The sequence below is a fragment of the Hoplias malabaricus genome, chromosome X2 (genome assembly GCF_029633855.1).
Source record: "Hoplias malabaricus isolate fHopMal1 chromosome X2, fHopMal1.hap1, whole genome shotgun sequence".
Lineage (NCBI taxonomy): Eukaryota > Metazoa > Chordata > Actinopteri > Characiformes > Erythrinidae > Hoplias > Hoplias malabaricus.
Genome location: NC_089819.1, coordinates 47,563,132 through 47,588,211, shown reverse-complemented (window position 1 = coordinate 47,588,211; position 25,080 = coordinate 47,563,132). Strand labels below are relative to the sequence as shown.

Below are 25,080 nucleotides of genomic sequence, written 5' to 3'. Positions count from 1 at the left end.
AATAAACTGCCTGTCCTGCTGCAGCCTCCCTCTTTTTCTTCTCTGTGTTTACATTTGTGCTCCAGACAGCGCTCTGTCCTCCTATTGGTTATCGTCAAGGAACATGCCGTACGATATGTCAGACAATGCGAAAAGATCCAAAAAAGACTTTTTGTCGTGGTGTTGTGGGGTGTCCCAGATGCCACATCGCTGATCTTTGATTTTTTCACACTACACGACCGTTACTTGTCCCAGATGTTTATATTTGTTTCAGACGCTGGAAATCTGTAGGATACAACAAAATCGGGCTAAAATCATGTAGTCTGATCCCAGCACTAGCTCACCATGCTCTTCAACTCAGAGAGGAGGCGTGTCTATGGAAGCCTTGTGATTGGTCAGGGTAATACTGACATAAGCATTACCCACTTTTAGGACTGCCCATTCTACATCGAGAGGAGAGCAGTAGTGGTCATTTTTAATACTTACCTTTATTCATAGCTAGAACCTACTGAACGTTTCAGTACGATGTAGTTAAATATCTTGGAACTCATCATTATGTCAAAATAATAACCCAATAATTCAAAATTTTCCCACACACTTAAAACCTAGAAATTAGAGAATTTCTCAAAAATGTTTTTCAAATTATTTGCTCAAATACTCACTTGGTTGATTCTACACTGTGTTCTGTGATAAAATCTATTACACTATTCTCACATCATTGAATCTCAAGTGCTCAGGTTTTCTGATTTGTATTTGACACCATTTAAAAAATTGAGTCAATGAACTTAAGGCCAGTGATGTTTACAGATAAAAGCCAGTGCACTTTTTGGAGCTGTTTCTTTGGCAGTGGTGCATGAAAATAAGTGTGTAATTGTGGTGAGGATCAAAGCACAGATGCTGCTTTAGGAATGCTTTAGGATTTTATATAGCTATTCTGTGCTCTTGTGTGCTTTCAGTCCACTGTTGTTTACTCAGCCGTGTTGTTGCAGGATTGCCCCTATCTTTCTGCTTAGGGGGAGAGGAAAAATAACCTGTCTGGGCCTTGTTTAGACGGTGGAACTCTCAAGAAGTTGTGGGTGACCCTTATGTAGAACCACTTCTAAGGTGAAAAGTTAATCACTTGTCCTTGTTGTAAAAATGCGATCAACTGGCCCATTGTACCTCCCTTCCTCGTGTAAATCCCTTCATCTGTATGCTTTCCTTACCACAGCTCCTGCTCCTTTAAGGCTTTAAGAAAATAAATGGTGGCTTGCTATTTTGCTGCTGTACCTCTCTGGGCCTGTTTGGATGGCTCACATCTGCCCCGCAGGTGTCTGCTCTCTTTCCTCTTCCCGAGGAGAGTTGCCGCAGTTACGAGAAGCGGGAAGCATGTTGCTACATGTGTTAAGACCCCACTGATGAATAGCTGTCTGAGTATGGGGGGAAAGTATGGCATTGGTTGCTAGGGATTGGCATAAGCCAGAGCCATTAAATCCTCCCTTTATACAATAGGCAGTCTTAGCAGGTATATGTCTGTGGCTGCTTTTTGATTGTGTTTCTGTTCTTTCTTTGCTTTCAGTGCAGAGAGTTAGTGCATGTATTTGTTTCAGTCCAAGAATAATATGATTAATGCAACAAGAAGATTGTTTGTTCTGCCTGGAATAGGGTGATCTGGGCCAATACCCAGGATCCAGTCCAATGCTGAATGTCTAGTCACTGTGTAACCCTACTGGCAATGTGGGGGTGAGAAGGGGCTATGTGCACCCACCACCTGCAGTGTGTGTTGCAGTGCCCTTTGGAAACAGGATGGGACAGTAAGGGCCCATGGCAGCATGACCCATTACAATGGAACCTGACTCTTGGCACAGGGAAGATAACCTCACTGAGAGTAGATGAGCTGGAGCTGGTGCAGGAGATTGAGAGATATGAGCTTGATATCATGAGGCTTACCTCTACACACAGTGTGGGCTTTGGAACTAGACTCCTCAGAGGGGTATATTCTCTCTCCAGCTCAGGAGTTGCACAGGGTGAGAGGTGATGGGCAGGTGTGGGGATACTCACAAGTCTGTGGATGGCAGCCGTACAGTTAGTTTGTCCTAATCAGTGAAGGTCACCCTAATGAGACTTTGGTTTATAGAGTGGAAAACCTTGACGGTTGTATGTGCATATGCACCCAACACTAGGTCAGAGCGCTCAGCCGTCTTGTAGAATGTGCTGGAATCCTACAGAGGGTAATACACTGACTCCATTGTGTTTTTTGGTGAATTCACTGTTAGTGTTGGCAGTTTGTCAACCTTGTTCCAAAGGTCAATGACTGGTTGTGTGGTGATGTCTTCTGAACTGAGACCATATGTTTTGGACATTCAGGTAAAGACAGGGGCTGAGCCATCAACTGATCTCCATCTAGTGGTGAGTTGGATCAGATGGAGGGGAAAAATGACAGACAGACCTGGTAGGCTTAGACATATAGTGAGGGTTTGCTGGGAAAGTCTCTGTCCCGACTGATTTCAACTCTCACCTCTAAGAGAAATGTTCCCTCATTCCAGAGTCTGAATGGACCCTGTTGTGGAAGAGGCTGTATATAGCCGTGGGCAAAATCTTCTTGGTGCTTGTTACAGTGACAACCCAAAAATCTGGTGGTGGACAACAGTGGTGAGGGAAGCTGTCAAGTGGAAAAAGAGGCTTTTCAAGCTTTGCTGACTTGAGGAATTCCTAATTCATACAAAAATGATTGCTATTGCAGAAGCAAAATCTATAGCATGGGAGGAGTTTGAAGAAGCTATAGAAATCGACTTCTGGTCAACCTCAAAGAGTTTCTGGAAAACACTCTGACAGCTCAGGGGATGGAGGAGTGTGTGTGTGGGGGTGGGGGCATCCAAGCTCTGCTCAGCAAGGATGGTGAAACTCTGAACTCATCTGGGGGTATGGTCAGGAATTGGAAAGAGAAATCTGCTAAACATCTAAACTTAAAAGACTTTTGCACAGGATAGGGACACGGATATCTGTGGTGTTCAATTCCCCAAAAATGTTTATTTCATTTTTTGGCTGAAAACACTAAGATTGTTTGAAAGTCCCACAGTGGAAATACCCCATGATTTAATGAGATTCACCCAGAAATTCTGTGTGTATGATATCTCTAGGTGTGAGTTATGTTCACATTCAGCAGTATGTCAGATTTGTTCAATGTGAGGACATGGTAATCTCCCAGAAAAATAAAAAATGGCATGCTTCCTCCAGGTAAGGAGTTAGAACCAATCTCAAGCAAAGGAGTTTAAGTACCTCTGGGCCTTGTTCATGTGTGATTGTGAGGTGCAGCATCTGCCGGAACGTGCCCGCTGTACCAGCCCACAGCAGTAACTCAACTGTTGTCCCCACTCTCAGCCGTTGTCATGAGCTTTGGGTAATGACCTAAAGTTCAGGATTGCGGATACAACTGGCCAAAATGAGTTTTCTCTGATGGGTTGCTGGACATAATTTCCATGAACGTGTTGCTCCTTCATGTTGAGAGGTGCCAGTTCAGACATCTTATAAGGATGTCCCCTGGAGGACTTCCTTTGGAGGTCTACCAGACACAGCCACCATGGAGGAGGCCCGGGGGTAGTCTGAGCTTGTCTGGGAACTTCTAGGGATCCCCAGGAGGAGCTGGTAGGAGTTGCGTGGGACGGAGATGCCTTGGCTTGTTTCTCTGCCCTGTTGCCATCATGAGTCTGAAATGGACTAAGAGGAAAACGATGAGATGAGAGGAGAGGAGATGACACAACATGAGATTAAATGAGATGAGATGAGATGAGACAAAATCTAGTCAGGTCTAAATCATAACATTGGCTTCGTGACAAAAGTGGGGCTATACTGCTTTATGATGAACACATGGATACGGATGGTTCTTTAACTTTGTTCATATATTTATGCTTTTGGCTGCTGTCAGTGTACTGAACTTTGTATATATTTTTACAGGAGGGAAAACTATATGTGAGTATTTGCTTTTGGAGCAGCCTTTTCTAACCTCTGAGGTTTTTCCACATTCAGGCAAATATCTTTTGTCTCAAGCTCATTTTTATACAAAACCCCAGTGTAGAAACTATTCTTTGCTAATGTTAAATGTATTATGCGTCATACAGTCAGCATGTTTAGATCCTATATACCAAAGTTTTCACCCTGTCAGCCCATAGTTCTGTAAGTGCAGTCACTGGAGCAGTGCTGCATCATTACAGCTGCTCTAAACCAAACTATGGTTTGATTTGACAGTAGTCCATAGAGAAAGTCAGAGCATATTTCCACAACCCCAGCCAAGAACAAGCTCCATTCAGTCCTGTTCCAAGGGCAGGGTTTGTTTGTCAGCTCTTTACATCAGCACTTTTTGCACTGTATAAGTAGCATACCGACATGATGCACAGCCCAGTTAAAGTTCTCTAAATAAATACAGTATACCCTGGTTTTATGAACTTGCTAAAGCATGGCACAGTAAATAATGGACAAATGTCTTCAATAAAACCTGTGAAACTTTGCCTGAGCGTATTTTTATATTTTATGTTATATTTCCAGTCAGAAAAATATTTTTAAATGAATATCTATAAAACACACCTGTGAATTTAAGATGCACTCATTGACATAGACATTTAGTTGTACATACGCATGATATAAAAAGCAGAAACTAAGAAACACAATGGGAAACTCTGGAGCAGTGGCACATGAGCTTACTGTTACAGTACAGTGCCAACTGTTCACTAGAAAGGAAAAAAGCTCCCAGCACTAAGATGTGGAGTGAAGTGATGAAGCTTCACCCACTACCTTTGTTAAGGAATTGGCTGCTGGAATTCAAAATGAATCCCACAACAGTAGCAGATTTCAGTGTATGTATGTGATCATCATCATATTCTTTTCCATAGAATCCATGTCAGCGCTGTGTCTGTAAATGCATATGCCTTTAATTAAATGTTCCCCTTTGTGGTCAGTTCTAGCTGTACACTGGGGCATAATGAATGGGCTCTGGAGTCCGCGGCGGGAGCCTGGGCCTGACCTTTCTTGTCTGCAGCAGTACAACGAGTGGCTGACCTGCAGACATGAAGCCAGCCTGCTGCCCATGAAGGAGGACCTCGCATTCTGGCTCCACACCATCCTAGGTATGAATTAAGAACTGTGAGTGTGTGCAGGTTGGTGGAATTCAACCTTCTGTGCCTTCTGTTCCTTGTCTATGTGGTCAGTCACCTGCATTTATAAAGAAGAACTCTGCATAACCTGTGCTTCGAGCTTGAATGCGAATTTGGATTCTGGCAGATGTGTGCTTATGGTTGCAAATGTGCTAAGAAAGTCATACAAATGAAGCAAATGGTGCCTCTGAAGGTCAAGCTCAGCAGGGCATAATGCTGAAATATGTGTAGGAACATGCATGTTTGTATAGAGCAGATGTTCATAGTGATGACTGATAATTTAGGGTCATTTGGGCTAGGTTGAAGTCATCTGTGTATAATGCTTTCAATTGTACTGTGCTAATGTTTCAATACATAAAGGAAAGTGCAAATACAATTTAATATGGTTGTTTACCAGGCAATTTTTATGTTATAGCCAAACCCTCTGACTGAATATTTAGTGAATTGCATGATTACACGTACAAATTACAGGCAGTGTTTACTAGCTACAATCAATCAATCAATCAATCAATCAATCAATCAATCAATCAATCACTCAAATTTTCTGTATATAGCACTTTTCACAACAGAAAGTCATTACAAAGCAGCTTCACAGATTTCCAGGTCCAAGCCTCCTATGAGCAAGCCAAGGGCAACAGTGGCAAAGAAAAATGCTCTCAGTGCATAAGGAAGAAACCTTGGAAGGAACCAAGACTCATACGGGGGAACTCATCCTCCTCTGGTCAAAAACTGAGAGCACAACAAATAGCAAAACATAAGTAAAAGTGAACTTGTCCCACCATGACCCTAAACTGGATTAGCAGTTACAGACAATGAATGAATGAGAGTGATAATGATTTATAGGTAATAACAGTGAGATAATGATTTATAGGTAATAACAGTAAGATAATGAGTTATAGGTAATAACAGCGAGATAATGAGTTATAGGTAATAATAGCGAGATAATGAGTTATAGGTAATAACAGCGAGATAATGAGTTATAGGTAATAACAGCGAGATAATGAGTTATAGGTAATAACAGCAAGATAATGAGTTATAGGTAATAATAGTGAGATAATGAGTTATAGGTAATAACAGCGAGATAATGAGTTATAGGTAATAACAGCGAGATAATGAGATATAGGTAATAACAGCGAGATAATGAGATATAGGTAATATCAGTGAGATAATGAGTTATAGGTAATAACAGCGAGATAATGAGTTATAGGTAATAACAGTGAGATAATGAGATATAGGTAATAACAGCGAATTAATGAGTTATAGGTAATAACAGTGAGATAATGAGATATAGGTAATAACAGCGAATTAATGAGTTATAGGTAATAACAGCGAGATAATGAGTTATAGGTAATAACAGCGAGATAATGAGATATAGATAACAACAGCGAGATAATGAGATATAGGTAATAACAGCGAGATAATGAGATATAAGTAATAAGAGCGAGATAATGAGATATAGATAACAACAGCGACATAATGAGATATAGGTAATAGCAGCGAGATAATGAGATATAGGTAATAACAGCGAGATAATGAGATATAGGTAATAACAGCGAGATAGTGAGTTATAGGTAATAACAGCGAGATAATGAGTTATAGGTAACAACAGTGAGATAATGAGTTATAGGTAATAACAGCGAGATAATGAGTTATAGGTAATAACAGCGAGATAATGAGTTATAGGTAATAACAGTGAGTTAATGAGTTATAGGTAACAACAGTGAGATAATGAGATATAGGTAATAACAGCGAGATAATAAGATATAGGTAATAACAGCGAGATAATGAGTTATAGGTAATAGTGAGATAATGAGTTATAGGTAATAACAGTGAGATAATGAGATATAGGTAATAACAGCGAGATAATGAGATATAGGTAATAACAGCGAGATGATGAGTTATAGGTAATAACAGTGAGATAATGAGTTATAGGTAATAACAGCGAGATAATGAGTTATAGGTAACAACAGTGAGATAATGAGATATAGGTAATAACAGCGAGATAATGAGATATAGGTAATAACAGCGAGATAATGAGTTATAGGTAATACCAGCGAGATAATGAGATATAGGTAATACCAGTGAGATAATGAGATATAGGTAATGCCAGCGAAATAATGAGATATAGGTAATAACAGCGAGATAATGAGATATAGGTAATACCAGCGAGATAATGAGATATAGGTAATAACAGCGAGATAATGAGATATAGATAACAACAGTGAGATAATGAGATATAGGTAATAACAGTGAGATAATGAGTAATAGGTAATAACAGTGAGATAATGAGATATAGGTAATAACAGCGAGATAATGAGTAATAGGTAATAACAGTGAGATAATGAGATATAGGTAATAACAGCGAGATAATGAGATATAGGTAATAACAGTGAGATAATGAGATATAGGTAACAACAGCGAGATAATGAGATATAGGTAATAACAGTGAGATAATGAGATATAGGTACTAACAGCGAGATAATGAGTTATAGGTAATAACAGTGAGATAATGAGATATAGGTAATAACAGCGAGATAATGAGTTATAGGTAACAACAGCGAGATAATGAGATATAGGTAATAACAGCGAGATAATGAGATATAGGTAACAACAGTGAAATAATGAGATATAGGTAATAACAGCGAGATAATGAGTAATAAGTAATAACAGCGAGATAATGAGATATAGGTAATAACAGCGAGATAATGAGTAATAAGTAATAACAGCGAGATAATGAGATATAGGTAATAACAGTGAGATAATGAGATATAGGTAATAACAGTGAGATAATGAGATATAGGTAATGTGAAAGTAAAATATTCGTGATGAACATACGTAAGGAAGCAGGAGGTGGTAAGTGATTTTGTGGGAGAGTAAAAGCAGCTGCAGAGTACATTCAGGTTAAAACAGCATCCAACTGATTTGTGGCAGCTGCCATGGGCTGCTCTACCTTGCTGCCACTTGCTGACTCTGTGCAGGTTATTCTCCACCAATTGTAGAAATTACATATATTAAAAAAACACTTCCCTCAAACTGTGCAAATTGTAGGATATACTTGCTAATGTCGTTTTTGGAAAAGTGTTCAGCTGTGCACCATACAGACTCTTGGGCATTAATGTGTTAACTATGCAAAAAGTGTTTAAAAGCCCATAAACATTAAAAAAGTTACTCCTTAACCTATATCAGATGATGAGGAATAATAGGTGTTTTCAAAGAAACGCGATAATGTGAATTCCCTAAATTCCACTACACTTAGGATCAATGGAAAGACATCTGCTGGTATTCTAAAGTGGAGCTTGGCTTTCAGGAATAAACCAGGACATGTCACGGCCTGTACTGGTCTGGAGGCTTTGACATGAGGAGAGGTGAAATGCTGAGGGAGTCAGAAGGAGACAGAAGGAGTCAGATGGGAACAGACCGGCTGAGAATTCAGTGATGTTATCAGGCGTATTCTTACTGGCCACTTTACTAAAACACTTTATCTTGCTGTAACTCTTTGTAGATGTGTCGTTTAGGCCCATCTAGGATGCATTTACCCTATGTGGTCTTATTCAAAATCTTAATGCAATTGATTTGGGAACTGTGAACCATCAGGACACTCAAAAAACAAATGAAGAATTTCCCTCAGATTGTATGAGGTACCCCGGAAAACCCAATGGTAGCAGAGGAAAGTGTATTTTTACACAGGCAAATGGTATAGTAATGTCCCATAATCCACTGTTATATAGATAAAATGTAATTATGCCCCATTGATGGGCAGGATACCATGCATTGTACAACTATAAAGTAAGCACACCTGATAAAAAGAAGGTACAAGCAATGTTAACCTAATTAGATGAGAGTATTTCCATATTAGATTATTCAAACTCTCCAGGTTTCCATGCAGTTGCTCAGATGCAAACAAACAAAGGTTCATTCGCTCTCGCACAGACACACACCATTGTAATATCTCCCTCCTCTACATGCTTTTCCTGTTCCTGGATGATCTCACGGTGCCGGCATGACCATGTGGAGAGAGTAGACCGCAGGAGAGCACTTAGCTTCATTAGTTTTATCTCTGGGGGTAGGCGGCTAACAACCATCCGCTGTCACCCGGTACATTGGCTTCTCTGTTCAGGGCTGGTTTTGTTGTGGTTTCCCTCCTCCTGTTCTTTCTCAAGACCTCCTCCTTCTTTTCTTCACTCTTCCCTCTCGTCCACTGCCGCTTAGTTACAATGTGCATGCATTTAACACCCAGGCACTGGAATGCAACAGCAGGCACATGTGAACTCAGAGAAGGGGGGGAGTGGGAGGGATGCTAGCAGTTAGTGTACTTAGAGGATGTTTCTGAGCACCTGTGAGTTGCCCCAGGCACAGGAAGACTGTTGCTTTTGGTAAAGAAAGGAGTGGGAGAGGAGGAGTACAGGAGGGAAGGATTTATAGTGAAGAAAAACAACCACTGGGAAGGTTTTTACAGTACCTCACACTGAGCAAACAGCCTTATGTACAAATGTACACACTCCAACCAATAATGGCTGTGCAAAAGAAAATAATAAATGTATAATCATTTTCTATTTGGTTCTTTATAATAAGAACGGTGAACTGGAGGATGATCTCATTCAGTAGAAAAGACCCTTCAAATCCTTATACATTACCTTTCATTAAAAAATGCCCTTTTAGAGACTTTGTTTTATTGTAATTTATCCTTGACATGTTGAATGTTTGGGGCTTTTTACACACTCGCTATTGAAAATGCTGATTTAAAGAACCCTTGAAAAGGTCTCGAACCATGGTCCTCCATCTGGCACTACTCCAAAGAGTTCAGCCCTTTTTTTTAAGAGTGTAGGCCTACGTTAAGGATCCACACTTTGCCTATTCAAAGTACTATTTGTTTCTTTTCACCGCTGGCCCATCCCAATGCTATAGTATCTGTTCCAAACACACCCCTTAAAGCTAAATCAACAAATCATAATTCCATATTTGCTAGTGCTGACCATGAGAAAAGAAAAGGTTGGAGACATTGTGGAGGTCGGAGCAAGTTTATGCAACACGGAAATGACGTGAGTTTGCAGGGTATGTATAGGGCTGAGGGGAGGAGTTTGGACGTGGTCTTACTCCCAAAATTATGTTATTACTTCACTTCTATAAGGCATTTAACGATTTGGAAATATCTGTCAAATATTTCTGAAAAAATCTATAGTTATGTGAGAACATTTCCAACATTGCTTTATGCTGGCATGAGATCAAAGCTCTGTTAGTGACCAATCATTGACATCATTTCTGTGGCCTTTTTTCTTCAGGGGTGAATATAACAGCAGAGAACTTCATGGACGTTCTGGAGACTGGAGTTGTTCTCTGCCAGCTGGCTGAAGAGCTGCAGGAGAGGATGGTTCTAGCCAACAATGGCAAGGTGCTTAAAAACCCTACATGGATGGATGGATGGATGGAGGGATGAATGGTTGTTGGTTAGTTAGCTGGATGGATGCATGCATAGCTGGATGACGAAATGACCAGGTAGATGACTGGAGAGCAATAAAACAATGTAGACTCAAATATAATAAAGACAATTCAATTCACACTATAAGTTAATGAACAAAAAGACATAAACCACAGCTACACAGAAGCCTGTACTTTAATACTCTGAACAAAAAGACTGGTTTGTAGAATGTGATATAAGCCTGGAAGCCTGAGTATAAATTTCTCCCCAGGTATTACTTTAAATCTGCTGCTCTGAATGCAATATGGGTGGTTTACTTTCATTGGCATGGTCTGAGGTGTGAGAATATATAAATAGAAAATTGAAGCCTATATAACTGGCCTCTTTCGCTCTCTCTCTCTCTCTCTCTCTCTCTCTCTGTCTCTCTCTCTCTCTCTTTCTCTCTCTCACTCTCTCTCTCTCTCTCTCTCTCTCTCTGTCTCTCTCTCTCTCTCTTTCTCACTCTCTCTCTCTCTCTCTCTCTCTCTGTCTCTCTCTCTCTCTCTTTCGCTCTCTCTCTCTCTCTTTCTCTCTCTCTATCTCTCTCTCTTTCTCTCTCTCTCTCTTTCTCTCTCTCTCTTTCTCTCTCTCTCTCTCTTTCCCTCTCTCTCTCTCTCTCTCTCTCTCTCTCTCTCTCTCTCTCTCACCCCTCTCACCCCCACATTGAGCTGTTATTTCTCGAAGTGTGTTATTTAAAGATTCTGGAATCCAACCATGGAAGCACTGTGTACTGAAGAATACAGAGAATGAAACATCCCTGGCAGGATTTATCTTGCATCTTAGAAGCCATCTGTGTGCCATTCACTGTCTGCTTTGTCACCAGGGTCTCATCCTTTATCTCTATCTGTCTCTCTTTATTCTCTTCTGTTTACTTGTAAGAAAAACAACACTTGACAGCTATCCACTTCAATCCTTCATAGCTTTATAGTCGTAAATATTTATTATTCAACAACTTATTTAATATTTGCAAGGTGTTATAGAAAGTAATGATTTTAGGACCATTTTAAATATGCTATTGATATAGTTTTTTTACATTCTTATTCAGTGGTTATTTATTTGTTAGAAAGTGCCTACGTAAATAATCCACAAATAAAATGTATATAAATATAGTCCCTCAATCAAGATATGTATATTAAATATTACTATAAGATTACTAACCCTGTCTTATTGTTTTCTTCATGTTCATGTTCTTCAGTCCTTTGTCAGGCGTGTGATTCGCTGGAGAGAGGATGCTGCCCCTGGTTCCTTTTTTGCTCGAGACAACACGGCCAACTTCCTGTACTGGTGTCGAAAAATTGGAGTGGACAAGTCCCATCTGTTTGAGTCAGAAGATTTGGGTGAGTGAGTGATTACAGATGTATCATTGTGTGAGTTATAGCAAAGTCCTTAGGAAAGTCTGTCCACACTGCAGCCAACCTGTTAATGAGTTAAGGGTTAACCCGTTATCTCTTCACATGGGGGGTGCCCTATAAACACAAACTAATGTCTACAGTAAATGCACGTTTAAAACCACTGGTTAAAAAAAAACCATATATTTTGGGGTGTTTTACAGAAGAAAGATAGATAGGTAACATTACTGAAGTCAATTATTACCAGTGATATTATCAATAGCAGTCTGGATTTCTCATTCACTATTTCCCAGTGGCCCTATAACTTCATGTTGGTGATGGCAGTGAGCACAAAGCAAAACAATGCAAAAAAAAACCAACTGATGAGTCTGAGCACTATAGATTATTCCACAACAAATTATTAAATAATCTGGAACGTTCCTTCAGTACTAATATCAGCCTCCCTCTGACTAGTGTATGAGCCGTGTTCCTTTGAAGAAGGTAAAGAGCAGGTAAATACAGGTAACCATAACTTTGTTGCCCACAGCCAGATAATCTCTGATTAATATTTTCATTTCCACAGTAAATTCAGCCAAAACATACATTTAGATAGTGATTTGCTGCGCAGTGTCAGAAACAGCAAATCAGCAAATGAGTTCTGAAAAAACTGTGTTATGAATTAGGCACAAACTATAATTTGCACAAAGTTAGTTTATGGTCCATAAACATTCATCACTTCTTGGTTCATCGGTCTTGGTTTTCCCCAAAGACACACACACCAGACTTATCCTTGATTACTGGGTTCTCACTTTCCAGTCATTAGTGTGAAATTATGGACCTATTCCTAAGCCTTTTTTTAATTAAACATGATTTAAATAATAAATTAGTCCTTGATGGTTTAGTTGGTATGAACTCAGTGGAACTTAGGGTTCGATTTATAGCATTAACAGCAAACTCGTAACAAATGAATACCTCTTAAATGATGTTCTGGTTTTGTTTGTTGGCCGTGTAATGTTTTGTGGTGATTATAAATACTGTGCTTGATTTTTTTCTAAGTACAGTGGAACCTCTACTAATGAATGCCTCTACTAACAAACTTTCCAAGATACGAACCGGGCATTTGAATATTTTTTGCTTCCACCAACGAACCATGACTCTAGAAACTAACCCGAGCCTCTGCTGAGTCGACGGCTGGAAATGGCCACTGACCCCAATAGACAAGTTTCCCAGTGCGCCCAGACTGGAGTGAGCGTTTAAGATTAGCAAATTGTAGCTTTAGCAATTTAGCATTAGTGTAAATAGCACACATCGAAATTCATGCTAAGTTAAGCCGTATCTACGCTTCGTCTCCCTACATTCACCCACCCACCCCCACCTCCCGTCATCCAGCCAGTGCCTGTGTTACTCCTCCAGCCAGTCGTCACGTCTTCAAGGTAGCGATGTGTAACCACTTAAAACTTTTTTATTTCTGTTTCCACTGTATTTCTTTTTTATTTTTAGTAACGCTACATGTATTTTTTTTTTACTAATTTGAGAGTGTTATAAACATATATCAGTCCAAAAAGGGTGACTTTCGGGGTGGGGGCTGGAACACATTAATTGCTTTTCCATAATTTTAAATGGGGAAAATTGACACAAGAAACGAACTTTTCCCCTTACGAACCGGGTCACAGAACGGATCAAGTTTGTAGGTAGAGGTTCCACTGTACATGTCTGAAATGTGTGTTTGTGCTATTTTTGGCTTCATAATGTTGTAGCCACCGTAACAGGCTTGCAGTTTTTGCAGGAAATGCACCTTCATTCGTTCATTCATTCATTGTCTGTAACTGCTTATCCCTGGAGGGGGCGCCAGTCCTTCACAGGGCAACACACACACACACACACACATTCACTCACACATCCACACCTACGGACACTTTTTTTGAGTCACCAATCCACCTACCAATGTGTGTTTTTGGGAGGGAACCTGAGCTCCCGGAGGAAACCCACGCTGACACAGGGAGAACACATCAAACTCCTCACAGACAGTCACCCGGAGTGGGACTTGGACTAGTTGTAAATCTAGTTGTAAATGTAATTATAATAGTATTGACTAAAATATGTGCTCATCTGGAATAGTAAAGAAATGGTTAAATTGTAGTTGGTATGAGTTGCAATTATTAACAAAAACTTGAATTCATTGTAGTTACACTGAACTGGACCAAGTGTCTTTGGTAATTAATTAATTGGCAACATGAAAAAGCACAGTTCTAGTTCTCTGCTGCTAAAAAAGTCCAGAAAATCTCTCTCTCTCTCTCTCTCTCCCTCTCTCTCTCTCTCTCTCTCTCTCTCTCTCTCTCTGTATGAAGTCTTTGGGGAGTAGCACTGAATGGCAGTGCAGTATCAATATCTCACTGCCTGACCCCCCCAGCCCCTGCTGTCACTGTATTTGTCTGATGAAAAATGGAGAGAAAGACAGAAAACAAAGAGGAGAGAGGACTGTGCTGCTAGGTCAACAGGAAAAGGGAAGGTTCTGAATCAGACAAAGAAGAAGAAGAGAGACTTGAAATGGATAAAGAAAAGAGCTGATGTTCCAGTCCCACTGTTTTCATTTGGTGCCAAAGAAATATGGAGATAACAATCAAATCAAATATAGAATGTTGAGAAGAGAAGAAATTCCAGAAGTAAACTGGATCATTTTTATATATTAGACTAAGATCTTCACTAAAATGTACACATATTGTAGTTGATGGTTCATAGTTCTGCACCTTCAGTACATTCACATACTGTATTTCACTATACAGTGTTTATGGCCACTTTATTCCAGTGTGAATGTGTTGGTTTAACTTTTTCCAAATCTCTCCTCGTGGCAGTCCACATTATTTGAGGTTATCGTCCAATACCTAGTTTTAGTGGTTAATAATGATTTTAAATAATGTGCTGTTGGTTTAACAAATTCATGCGATCAGGGAGAATCTGAACAAAACATTGTTCTTCAAACTCACTCTCACCTACTACTTTATAGAATAATAATTTTTCTTTTATTTCTTGTTTGTTTTATATTATGATTTGTTTGTATGGGCGGCACGGTGGTGCAGCAGGTAGTGTCGCAGTCACACAGCTCCAGGGGCCTGGAGGTTGTGGGTTCGATTCCCGCTCCGGGTGACTGTCTGTGAGGAGTTGGTGTGTTCTCCCAGTGTCCGCGTGGGTTTCCTCCGGGTGCTCCGGTTTCCTACCACAGTCCAAAAACACATGTTGATTGGTGACTCAAAAGTGACTGTAGGTGTGTGTCTGTGTTGCCCTGTGAAGGTCTGGTGCCCCCTCCAGGGTCTATTCCCAGTAAATCCAGGTAGGCTCTGGACCCACCGTGACCCTGAATTGGATAAGCACTTACAGATAATGAATGACTGAATGAATGTATTTACTGGGATTGTGTATAACTTTATACAAACACCACACTCACCGAGGAGGCATTAGTTTAAATATATATCATTATCTTAGGTGCCTAAGACTTCTGCACAGTACTGTACATAAAACAATGTGCAGATATAATCACCAGTGCACTTAAATAAATGTTTGTGCATGACCTTGGCCAAGGTAATCAGTTTTCTGAAGATTTTTCCCAGCCAGCACTATCATAACTTTATCTGCTATGCTTGGTATATCGTTGTCATTTTTTGTTTTGGATTCTGAAGAACTCCTGCCTTCATTATAGCCTCATTTAATCAGAAATCACTTGTCAGTGAAAGAAAAACTATTAGCTTCTGATGTTCTAAATGATGCATTCAGGACAAGTTTCAACACAGTTCAGAACAAACTACAGTTAACTTTTCTCTGGAAATCACCTTTTGCTTGCACAACAATGTTATTCAAATAAACGCTGCCCTGTTTGTTTTGTATGTGGGTTGCAAAGCCTCAAAAAACTAGGTCAGGAAAAAGCACAGGTATCTTTTAATCAGTTTGAGCATTTGAAAGACTGCGGATGATTAGAGTCGCAAAACACTCGGCAGTCCTCAGCTTGTTCTGCGCCTCAGGGAATCGGCAACGTCTTAGAGACAAGCTGCTTTTCTTCATTTTGTGTATTTTGTGTCTTATCACCTTGGGTTTCTTCGGCTGCCATTGATTGTCAGTTATTGAGGCTGTCCATTGTAAGTGTGTTATGGGTTTTGGTTAGTTATTTTTAGTGTGCTTTTGTTTCGTGTGATTATATTTAGTCAAGTCATACGGAAGATTTCAAACTGAATATTGCACCGACCAATGTGTCTGTCATTCAAACCAAAACATTCAACAAAGCAAAACATTGTGTCGCTTTAAATAAGAGTAGGTTTATGAATGTTTATAGGAGATAATATGGTCATAAACACATTTAAAATCATTAATAAGCAGTTATAACACATTAATAAGACATATATATGTGAAGCAATACTTTACAAATGATAAGCCCACATTCATCTATAGAGTTACAGCTCAGCTCTGGGTATTGATCTCACTTTGGCATCTCCATCGGTCAGCATTTTACCTGTCAGCTTAATCACAAAATCCAATTTAAATTGATCAGAAACTACAGGTCACTACTGGCCTTTTTATGCATGTGTTATAACTGCTAACTACAGCATTATATGCTTTACAACTGCCATTTTGCATGTTCTCTCAGTTCTTCATAGGCATCCACGCGATGTGTGCTTGTGTCTCATGCAGCTCGGGAGAATCGCCTCAAAGTAAGAGCACTTTGTCTGTAAAATCACTTCAGTGTGCCTTGTGCTTTATACTGAATGAGCATCTCTCATAGGTATGGAATTGATGCCCCAGGACTTGTCAAACTGGAGAGAGAGATTGAAAAAGAGGATGGATCTTTCTCTCCGGCTATGCTCTTTGCCTCACCACTACCCTCTCCTTCTTCTCCTCCTCTTATCTTCCCTCCTGCTCCATCACCACCTCTTCCTTCTTCTCCTTCTCCTGTTCCTGTCTGCATCTCTCCATCCACTCCACCTGCCTTTTCTCCTACATCTCCCTCTCCGGTCCCCAGCCCTTCCCCTCCTCCTACCCCACCTACCGAGCCTGTCTCTAAACCTGAGCCTGTTGCTGAGCCTGAGCCTGAGCCTGAGCCTGAACCTGAGCCTAAGCCGAAACCTCCCTCACCCACCAAAGCACTCACAACCACCTCACGCCGCCTCAGCAAATCCAAAGAGAAGCCGAGCACTGACAACCTGCTGGACGACATTGTGAGTTGAAATCAATACAAACCTATTCATTATTTCTAATAAAAAGAGTTGGACGAACAGTAGATACCAGAGTAAAGTAAAGATCAGTTATACACTGAGTCATAACATTATGGCCATCCCCTTGTTTCTACACTTACTGATCCACAACACACACTAACACAGCACCATCGCATCAGCATCACTGCAGCACTGAGAATGTCCCAACACCCAGATAATACCTGCTGTGGTGGTCCTTTGGGGGTTCTGACTACAGAAGAACAGGGTGAAAGCAGCAAACAGTGTATGCAGAGCAACAGATGGATGAAAGTCTTTAATTGCAGAACTACAAAATACTGAGAGTGATGAGTGAGTGCAAAAAAATAAGATATAGTCATAAGGTTAGAGCTGATCTCTGTATTTTTAAACTTTGTGTTTAAATTTAGCAGAGATTTTAGGGGAGAAAAAAATATTAATACCATCAAATCATGTAAAAAACATGAAACATTCCAGTTTAATTCATTATGATACCTACTATGTATTAATTATATAAATGCATTACATTATATAAAAACAGAGCAAACTTGTTTGTAATTTTGATGGAAATTTAGTGCTTATCTAAACGTATTGTGTCCATTTCTTTAGGTGAAGAAGATTTCAGAAGACCCTCCATGCACATGCCCTGTGAGGTTCTGCATTGAGAAACAGCCCAAAGGCCGTTATCGCGTGGGGGATAAAGTGCTATATGTCAGGGTAAGTGTTAATGCCCAATTTCTTTTTAATATTCCCAAAAGTAACATCCCTATACTCAACGTGTACCCAAATCAACCTTCTTTCACTTTTGCAACATTTAAAAATCCACCGATCTCTTTCCCAGTCCACTGCTGAAAGTCTGATTCATGCATTCATCTCCAGCGTTCTTGATTACTGTAACTCCCTTCCTCCTGGAATTAGATCCTTCATTCCTCCATAAATTTCAGATGGTCCAGAACTCTGCTGCTCCTCTCCTGACCCACACCCCAGTTCTCCAAAATCTCCACTGGATCCCTGTTAAATAACACATTCAGTTCAAAATCCTCCTTCTCTCATCAACCTAGCTCCTATTTATCTGACCATCTTCAACCTCAAAAGTGCACTCTCAGATATTCTCCAGCTGGTTTACTCACCATATCCTCTTCCTACCTGTGCAGTCTTGGAGACTGAGCCTTCTCCTTCCCTCCACAAATTCAACATTCAAACTTTCTACTGCTATTCAAATCTAACCTTAAAACACATCCCTGTTTCCAGAAGCCTATAATAAGCTTCCCCATGTTAATACTCCTGATCTTGTGTTATTTGTTGTTGGGTTTTTTTATCTTTTACATGTTCATTCCAATATAAACATCATCTTTGGGTTATTGAAAACCACTTTATGAATGCCATATATCATTATTAATATTATCTTTATTTATTTATTATTATTTTATTTTAAATAGAAATTTAACTTGAAATTTCATCAATCCGTTTGGGACAATGCTGCCCTGCAATTCTCCCAATAGGAAAGAGATGATAAGTGTAAAGATATTAGAATATAGGACATAGTTACAGATACTTAGATGTGGAAACATTGATATGTAAAGTGTTAATAACTTCTAAGGAACATTACACACCAAACACAGATGAGCAACTCAGGTATAGCAATGATTAGATGCTATGTACTGTGCTTAGTTCTTTCTAGGTATCAGCACTGGCCCTTGCTCTGTCAGTGTCTGAGCTCAAGGGGGAACTCTAACCTATTTGTACTAGCTAGGATACACATTCTGTTTGAACACTAAGCACTTTTGTAAGTCGCTCTAGATAATGCTGTAAATGTAAATGGAAACATTAAAAGGGGCAGAACTACACTCTCAAACAAGAGAGGCTCTTCAGTAAAGACATTGGTTCTATATCGAACCATGAACACATGAAGCACATACTGCATGCTTAAAGGATTCTTTGCATCATGAAAGCGTTCTTCAGATTGACTTTTTAAAAAGGGCTCGTGTCAAGGTAGTAACAGTAGACAAACACTTCTTGATGCATAAAGCTATCTTCAAAAATATTCTGCATTTACAGTACATTTGCAGTCAATCTGAAGAACACATTCACAATACAAAGAAAACTGGTATTTGTGCCCCACCCCCACCTCCTCTAAAAGTTACATAGTGCAGTTTGTACACTGCCGAGCCCAGAGAAGCAAAGGCAGATTCTATTCTCCACATTACATCTTAGTGAAACATGACAATGATCTTGAAGCTGTAATTTAAGGTAAAAAAATACTACATAGTGTTTCTTTAAACATGCAGTGTGTAAATGCTGATAGTTCTGTAGAGACCCATTTTCTTTATGAAGAACCCTTGAAAAACACTTTTTTAAGAGTGTGTTGAGCAAATGAGTAAACAATTAAAATGAGCGTAGTCTGTTTTTTCAAATATGTATCACATCAAAACTGAAGTAGATGAAGTCCCAAATAAAACTCAACTTTAGTAAGAATCCATCTTTAGTTTGAATCTTATTCCTGATGCTCGCTTCTCCTTCCATTGACAAGCTATGGTAAGTATTCTTGCGAATGACATGTTACTGAGTCCAGCTCGGGCTGCTTATGCATTGTTAGTTTGGACTCTGCAAACGTGTGGAACTCATTCAAAGGCAAAGACTCATGGGAGCCTGGGTTGCTTGGCAACACGAAGAAAAGGTTCACACCTTCTGAATGGGAGAGTGAAAGAAAAAAGATTCAGACTCTGGCAAATGGATAAGATCAGATGATGAAGGCTTTAACCATGCACAAATTTACATGAGGATGTAAGCAGAAAAATGAAGGGAAGGCTTGGACTGTGCCTATTGAAATGAGATGGCATTTAGTACAGAGCACCATGTAACGAAAACAAAAATAGTCAGCATCCAAATGAGCATTTTTTTCCCTCCTCCCTCACTCAAGCAAGATGCAGTTCAAAGCCGTAATGGGGATGGAAGTGCACTACAAGGCATTGTCACTTTGGCTAATTGGGGACCTGCTAGAGACCATTACACGCTCAGTTACACTTATCGAAAGCCACTGGTTTAACTCTCACTAGCTCTGCCTCCAAAACTGTAATCAATTAACAAATTAAGCTCAACCAGAGCAGACTGCTTTTTATTTGGAAATAACACACACCTGGTTTTATAGCGAGTTATTACAATCCCTAACCATCTAAATACAAGAAAAACATGCCCTGACAGCTGCTAAGGGAGAGGTCATAAAAACTAAGCAGTGTTTTACACCCATCTGCTGTGTACAACGAGAATGTAGAGCTTATTCAAAATGTCCGTCCAGTATTTTAGACATGTAGGAATGGACATAGCTGACAGATTCCTGTGGAATACCTAAATCTGTATGATCCACTGCCCAGCAACTGTGGATGACTGACATTCCAAACTCAACTGAAATGGAAGCTGCATTTTTATTTTGAACGGGTTCTTTCTCCAAGTTTATTATTTATTTTGTGAATGAATGGGCTGTTTTTAATTAACATCGCTTCATAAGTGTTAAATACTGCGCAGAATCAAAGACAACCCTCAGTTTATATAGTTTTATATAAAAGGTTTGTATTCATAGTTTTCTTTTATTACAGGGGACTTGCTTTCAGTGTTTTTTTTTAATTTTTTATCTGCAAACACACCTCCAGTCTTAGCATTTTCTGCTTCTCCTAACACTATAGTGTTACATACATAACGTGAGCACTTCATGACGAACGGGCTCATGCACACAGCCCAAAAACTGATTCAAATCTATTTGCTTTACATAGATTGAAAGGTCTTCATGTAAATCGTAACACCTTTGCTGAACAAAGATCTCCCTTTGGTGCACACAGATAATGATTGTAATGATGTCATTAGCACTTTCCTAGCCTTGACTGGTCATTTCCCTTTTAAATATCTCAAACTGCTAACGATTGTCTGGTCTTTAGGGAAATGTGAGTTCTGTACCTTATTTGGGAGAAGGTTAGTGCCAGGCTGTAAAAAGTGTGTTTGTGATGGGGGTGTGTAGAATATATTGATTTCAGTGGTGAAGCCATTAGGAGCATGATTAGTATGGAAAGCTTGTTAAAGAGCCACGGCATGGAACAAAGCCCTGCCTTCTTTCTTTCTTATTTAGTCAGTCGAGTCAGACAGAGAGAGAGTGAATAAAAGAGACAGAGACACACACAGAGAGAGTCTCACCTTTGCACTCATACTTTTAGCTTTGACAGAGATCTTTTTTCCTGACATCTCTCATCACTTCCTTGCCTGAATGGAGATATGTGGGAGGTTTGATTTGCTTTTAGGGTGTGAATAAAATCCTGATTTGAAAAGGAAAACATATATTAGTTGGCCACGAAGCTGGGTTTCCTGGAGGAGAAAAGAAAGCCGTGGTGACATCAGTTGATAACTCTTAAGTAAGTGTTTCATGATTGTAAACTAGAATGTAAACCAATGGAAGGTGATGACAGAATCACTCAGGTTTGATACATCCATCGTATTCATGTGGATCAGCTCATCAGCAGGATCGCAGTTAGCCGGTGACTGATCCCTGAAAACTATCTTAGAGATCTGATGTGTGGATGGAAGCTTCCTCCCAATGAGCAGATTGTTTTAATCTTTGGCCAAATATCCAGGGTTACACAGGGTTAAGAGGTTCCTTAATGGAAGATAATTATATTATTTCTGCTGAATTCTCTTGAGGTTATCTTTCAAAATAATCTCTATTCATCAAGACTACATTCAGTAGAACATGCCCACCTTTGTGATAGGACAAAATAGCATTGGCATTAGGCTCTAAGGAAGAATCACTTTTGGTTTCTGTTATTACAGCTGACTTTAACTTGATTTTATAAAGGGCTCATTTGTTGTCTCTGCTATTAAAGGAGCACTACATCATTTTTTTTTTATCTTAGAATTACAGCTTCAGGATCATAGTAATGCTTCACTGAGTGGTAATAGGGTCAACAGTGTCTCTGCCTTTGCTACACTGCGGTCAGCGCTGCAGAAACTGCACTATGCAACTTTTGGAGGAAGGTAGGAATCTACCCCTCTCCCTGCACATTGAGTTCAGTACAGTGTTATGAAAATGAATTGGGACCTGGAGGTTGTGGGTTCGATTTCCGCTCCAGGTGACTGTCTGTGAGGAGTTGGTGTGTTCTCCCGGTGTCCGCGTGGGTTTCCTCCCACAGTCCAAAAACACACGTTGGTAGGTGGATTGGCGAAAAGTAGGTGTGAGTGAATGTGTGACTGTGTGTGTGACTGGCGCCCCCTCCAGGGTGTATTCCCGCCTTGCGCCCAATGATTCCAGGTAGGCTCTGGACCCACCGCGACCCTGAACTGGATAAGGGTTACAGATAATGAATGAATGAATGAATGCCAATCCCACTCTCTCTCACACAATGTCATTTCCCTCCTAAAGGGTGAAGGCAAGCATGTGCCTTCTCCAAGAAACATGAACCCAACCACTACCTCTTTTTGAGCTGCTGCTTATGTAATGCCACTAAGCAGTTCAATGCATAACAGGAGAGCAGTGATTGCTAATGTAAAATGTAATCTTGCCCGAGGGCCACAGAAACTGCTCACATCTGTTGAATGAGCCTGAATTATTAGTACTATGTTGTGTTATAAGCTCGACCCCCGCGACCCCTAAAATGTATAAGCGGTTACAGACAATGAATGAATGAATATCAGTGATAGTGTGGGTCTATGCCTGTGGACATCTATCGTTTGCAAAGGTGTGTTGTAGCCCTTTGATCCTATTCTCCACAGAGAGAAGTAGTTGGTGATTGGTTTTGGTGTCACTGTGATTGTGTTTTCATTCATATCTATTCTTGAAAGCCATGTTTTCTACCTCTGTGTCTAAACAGAGATGTTTCCACAACTAGCATCTCCTCAGATAAAGGCATTTTCGGCACTCACACCTCTCCAACTCTGCTCCCACCAAAGCTGCAATAATGTGTAACACAGAAATAGAAATACAGAGGGAACATCCTGTCTCCAGCATTAGAACATCTCAAGCAGGACTGGATCCTCTGGGACTTCTTTCAGCCAAAATGGTGTGTTTAAGCGAGAAGTGTCTGCGCCATCTAGTGGATGTTATTAGAACTAAAACCCAATAACCTGCGTGTGTGAAAAGGAAGGGAGGAGCTAAAGTTGGGTCTGCTGCCAGTGGAGATTGGAAAGAAGAGTAGAGAAGAGTGTGTATGAACAGGAAGAATGGAGAGATCATTGCTAGTAGAGGAGTGTATTGTAGTGTTATGAAAGACGTAAAGGCAGCAGGAAACCTTTTGTTGCACACACACACACACACACACACACACACACACACACACATACTGACTGCAGTTCTGTGCGACTGGCCTCTTGGGGAGGAGACTGGAGGAAAGGAAAATATATAGAAACTGTTCAATTATTCAGAACCTATGGTGAATTATTGAGGTGATTAACTTCTCTGGGAGTCAGCCGCAGATGTAATCATCCTTCTAAAACACAAAACACAAATGCCTAATTATTCATATGGGTTAATGCAATGTATATATATCAGCACATCAGCAATAAACCTTCTAACAGCTGTTAAGATGTAAACACTATTATTTAGAGCAGAGAATTAGAGAAATACACTGTGGAGGTGATAGAAAATAATCATCCAAAGCATTCTGATTCTAAAAGTTACCTCAGACAATTTAATACACAGCCTCGTTATTACATATAACAATTACTACACAGCCTCGTTATTACATATAACAATTACTACACAGCCTCGTTATTACATATAACAATTACTACATAGCCTCGTTATTACATATAACAATTACTACACAGCCTCGTTATTACATATAACAATTACTACATAGCCTCGTTATTACATATAACAATTACTACACAGCCTCGTTATTACATATAACAATTACTACATAGCCTCGTTTTTACATATAACAATTACTACATAGCCTCGTTATTACATATAACAATTACTACATAGCCTTGTTATTACATATAAAAATTATTACATAGCCTTGTTATTACATATAACAATTACACAGCCTCGTTATTACATATAACAATTACTACACAGCCTTGTTATTACATATAACAATTATTACACAGACCCGTTATTACATATAACAATTACTACATAGCCTCGTTATTACATATAACAATTATTACATAGCCTTGTTATTACATATAACAATTATTACATAGCCTTGTTATTACATATAACAATTATTACATAGCCTTGTTATTACATATAACAATTATTACATAGCCTTGTTATTACATATAACAATTACACAGCCTCGTTATTACATATAACAATTACTACACAGCCTTGTTATTACATATAACAATTATTACACAACCTCGTTATTACATATAACAATTACTACATAGCCTTGTTATTACATATAACAATTATTACATAGCCTTGTTATTACATATAACAATTATTACATAGCCTTGTTATTACATATAACAATTATTACATAGCCTTGTTATTACATATAACAATTTTTACATAGCCTTGTTATTACATATAACAATTATTACATAGCCTTGTTATTACATATAACAATTATTTAATAGCCTTGTTATTACATATAACAATTTTTACATAGCCTTGTTATTACATATAACAATTATTACATAGCCTTGTTATTACATATAACATTTTTTACATAGCCTTGTTATTACATATAACAATTATTACATAGCCTTGTTATTACATATAACATTTATTACATAGCCTTGTTTTATATTTGTCATAACTATAAAAGTTGAAAAGATCATCATTTCATATAAACACATGTGCAGGTGACATTTTGGACTATAATAATACGACTGTGATGAACAGGCGGCCTGTATTATGTGCGCTCCTGCATTGTGCCCTAAGATTCCGGGTGGGCTCTGGACCCACAGTTGCCCAAATCAGGATGAAACATTTACTGAACATGAATAAATAAATTAATTATTACTCATTAATCAGCATGACCCCAGGT

General features: G+C 39.3%; 1 protein-coding gene across 2 annotated transcripts in view; it reads left to right on the top strand.

Moving 5' to 3' along the window:
* Nucleotides 1–25,080, top strand: part of LOC136677015 (growth arrest-specific protein 2-like) — a 34,501-nt gene that overhangs the window by 5,011 nt on the left and 4,410 nt on the right. Inside the window, exons 2-7 of one of the 2 annotated variants that reach the window (XM_066654360.1) lie at nucleotides 4,911–5,078; nucleotides 10,385–10,494; nucleotides 11,756–11,897; nucleotides 16,522–16,585; nucleotides 16,894–17,089; nucleotides 17,711–17,818. In XM_066654360.1, the coding sequence (XP_066510457.1) occupies nucleotides 4,934–5,078; nucleotides 10,385–10,494; nucleotides 11,756–11,897; nucleotides 16,522–16,585; nucleotides 16,894–17,089; nucleotides 17,711–17,818 (765 nt within the window). In that variant the 5' untranslated portion in view covers nucleotides 4,911–4,933. Of the gene's footprint in view, nucleotides 1–4,910; nucleotides 5,079–10,384; nucleotides 10,495–11,755; nucleotides 11,898–16,521; nucleotides 16,586–16,656; nucleotides 17,090–17,710; nucleotides 17,819–25,080 lie in introns of both variants that reach the window. The other variant, XM_066654359.1, reaches the window with a different exon arrangement.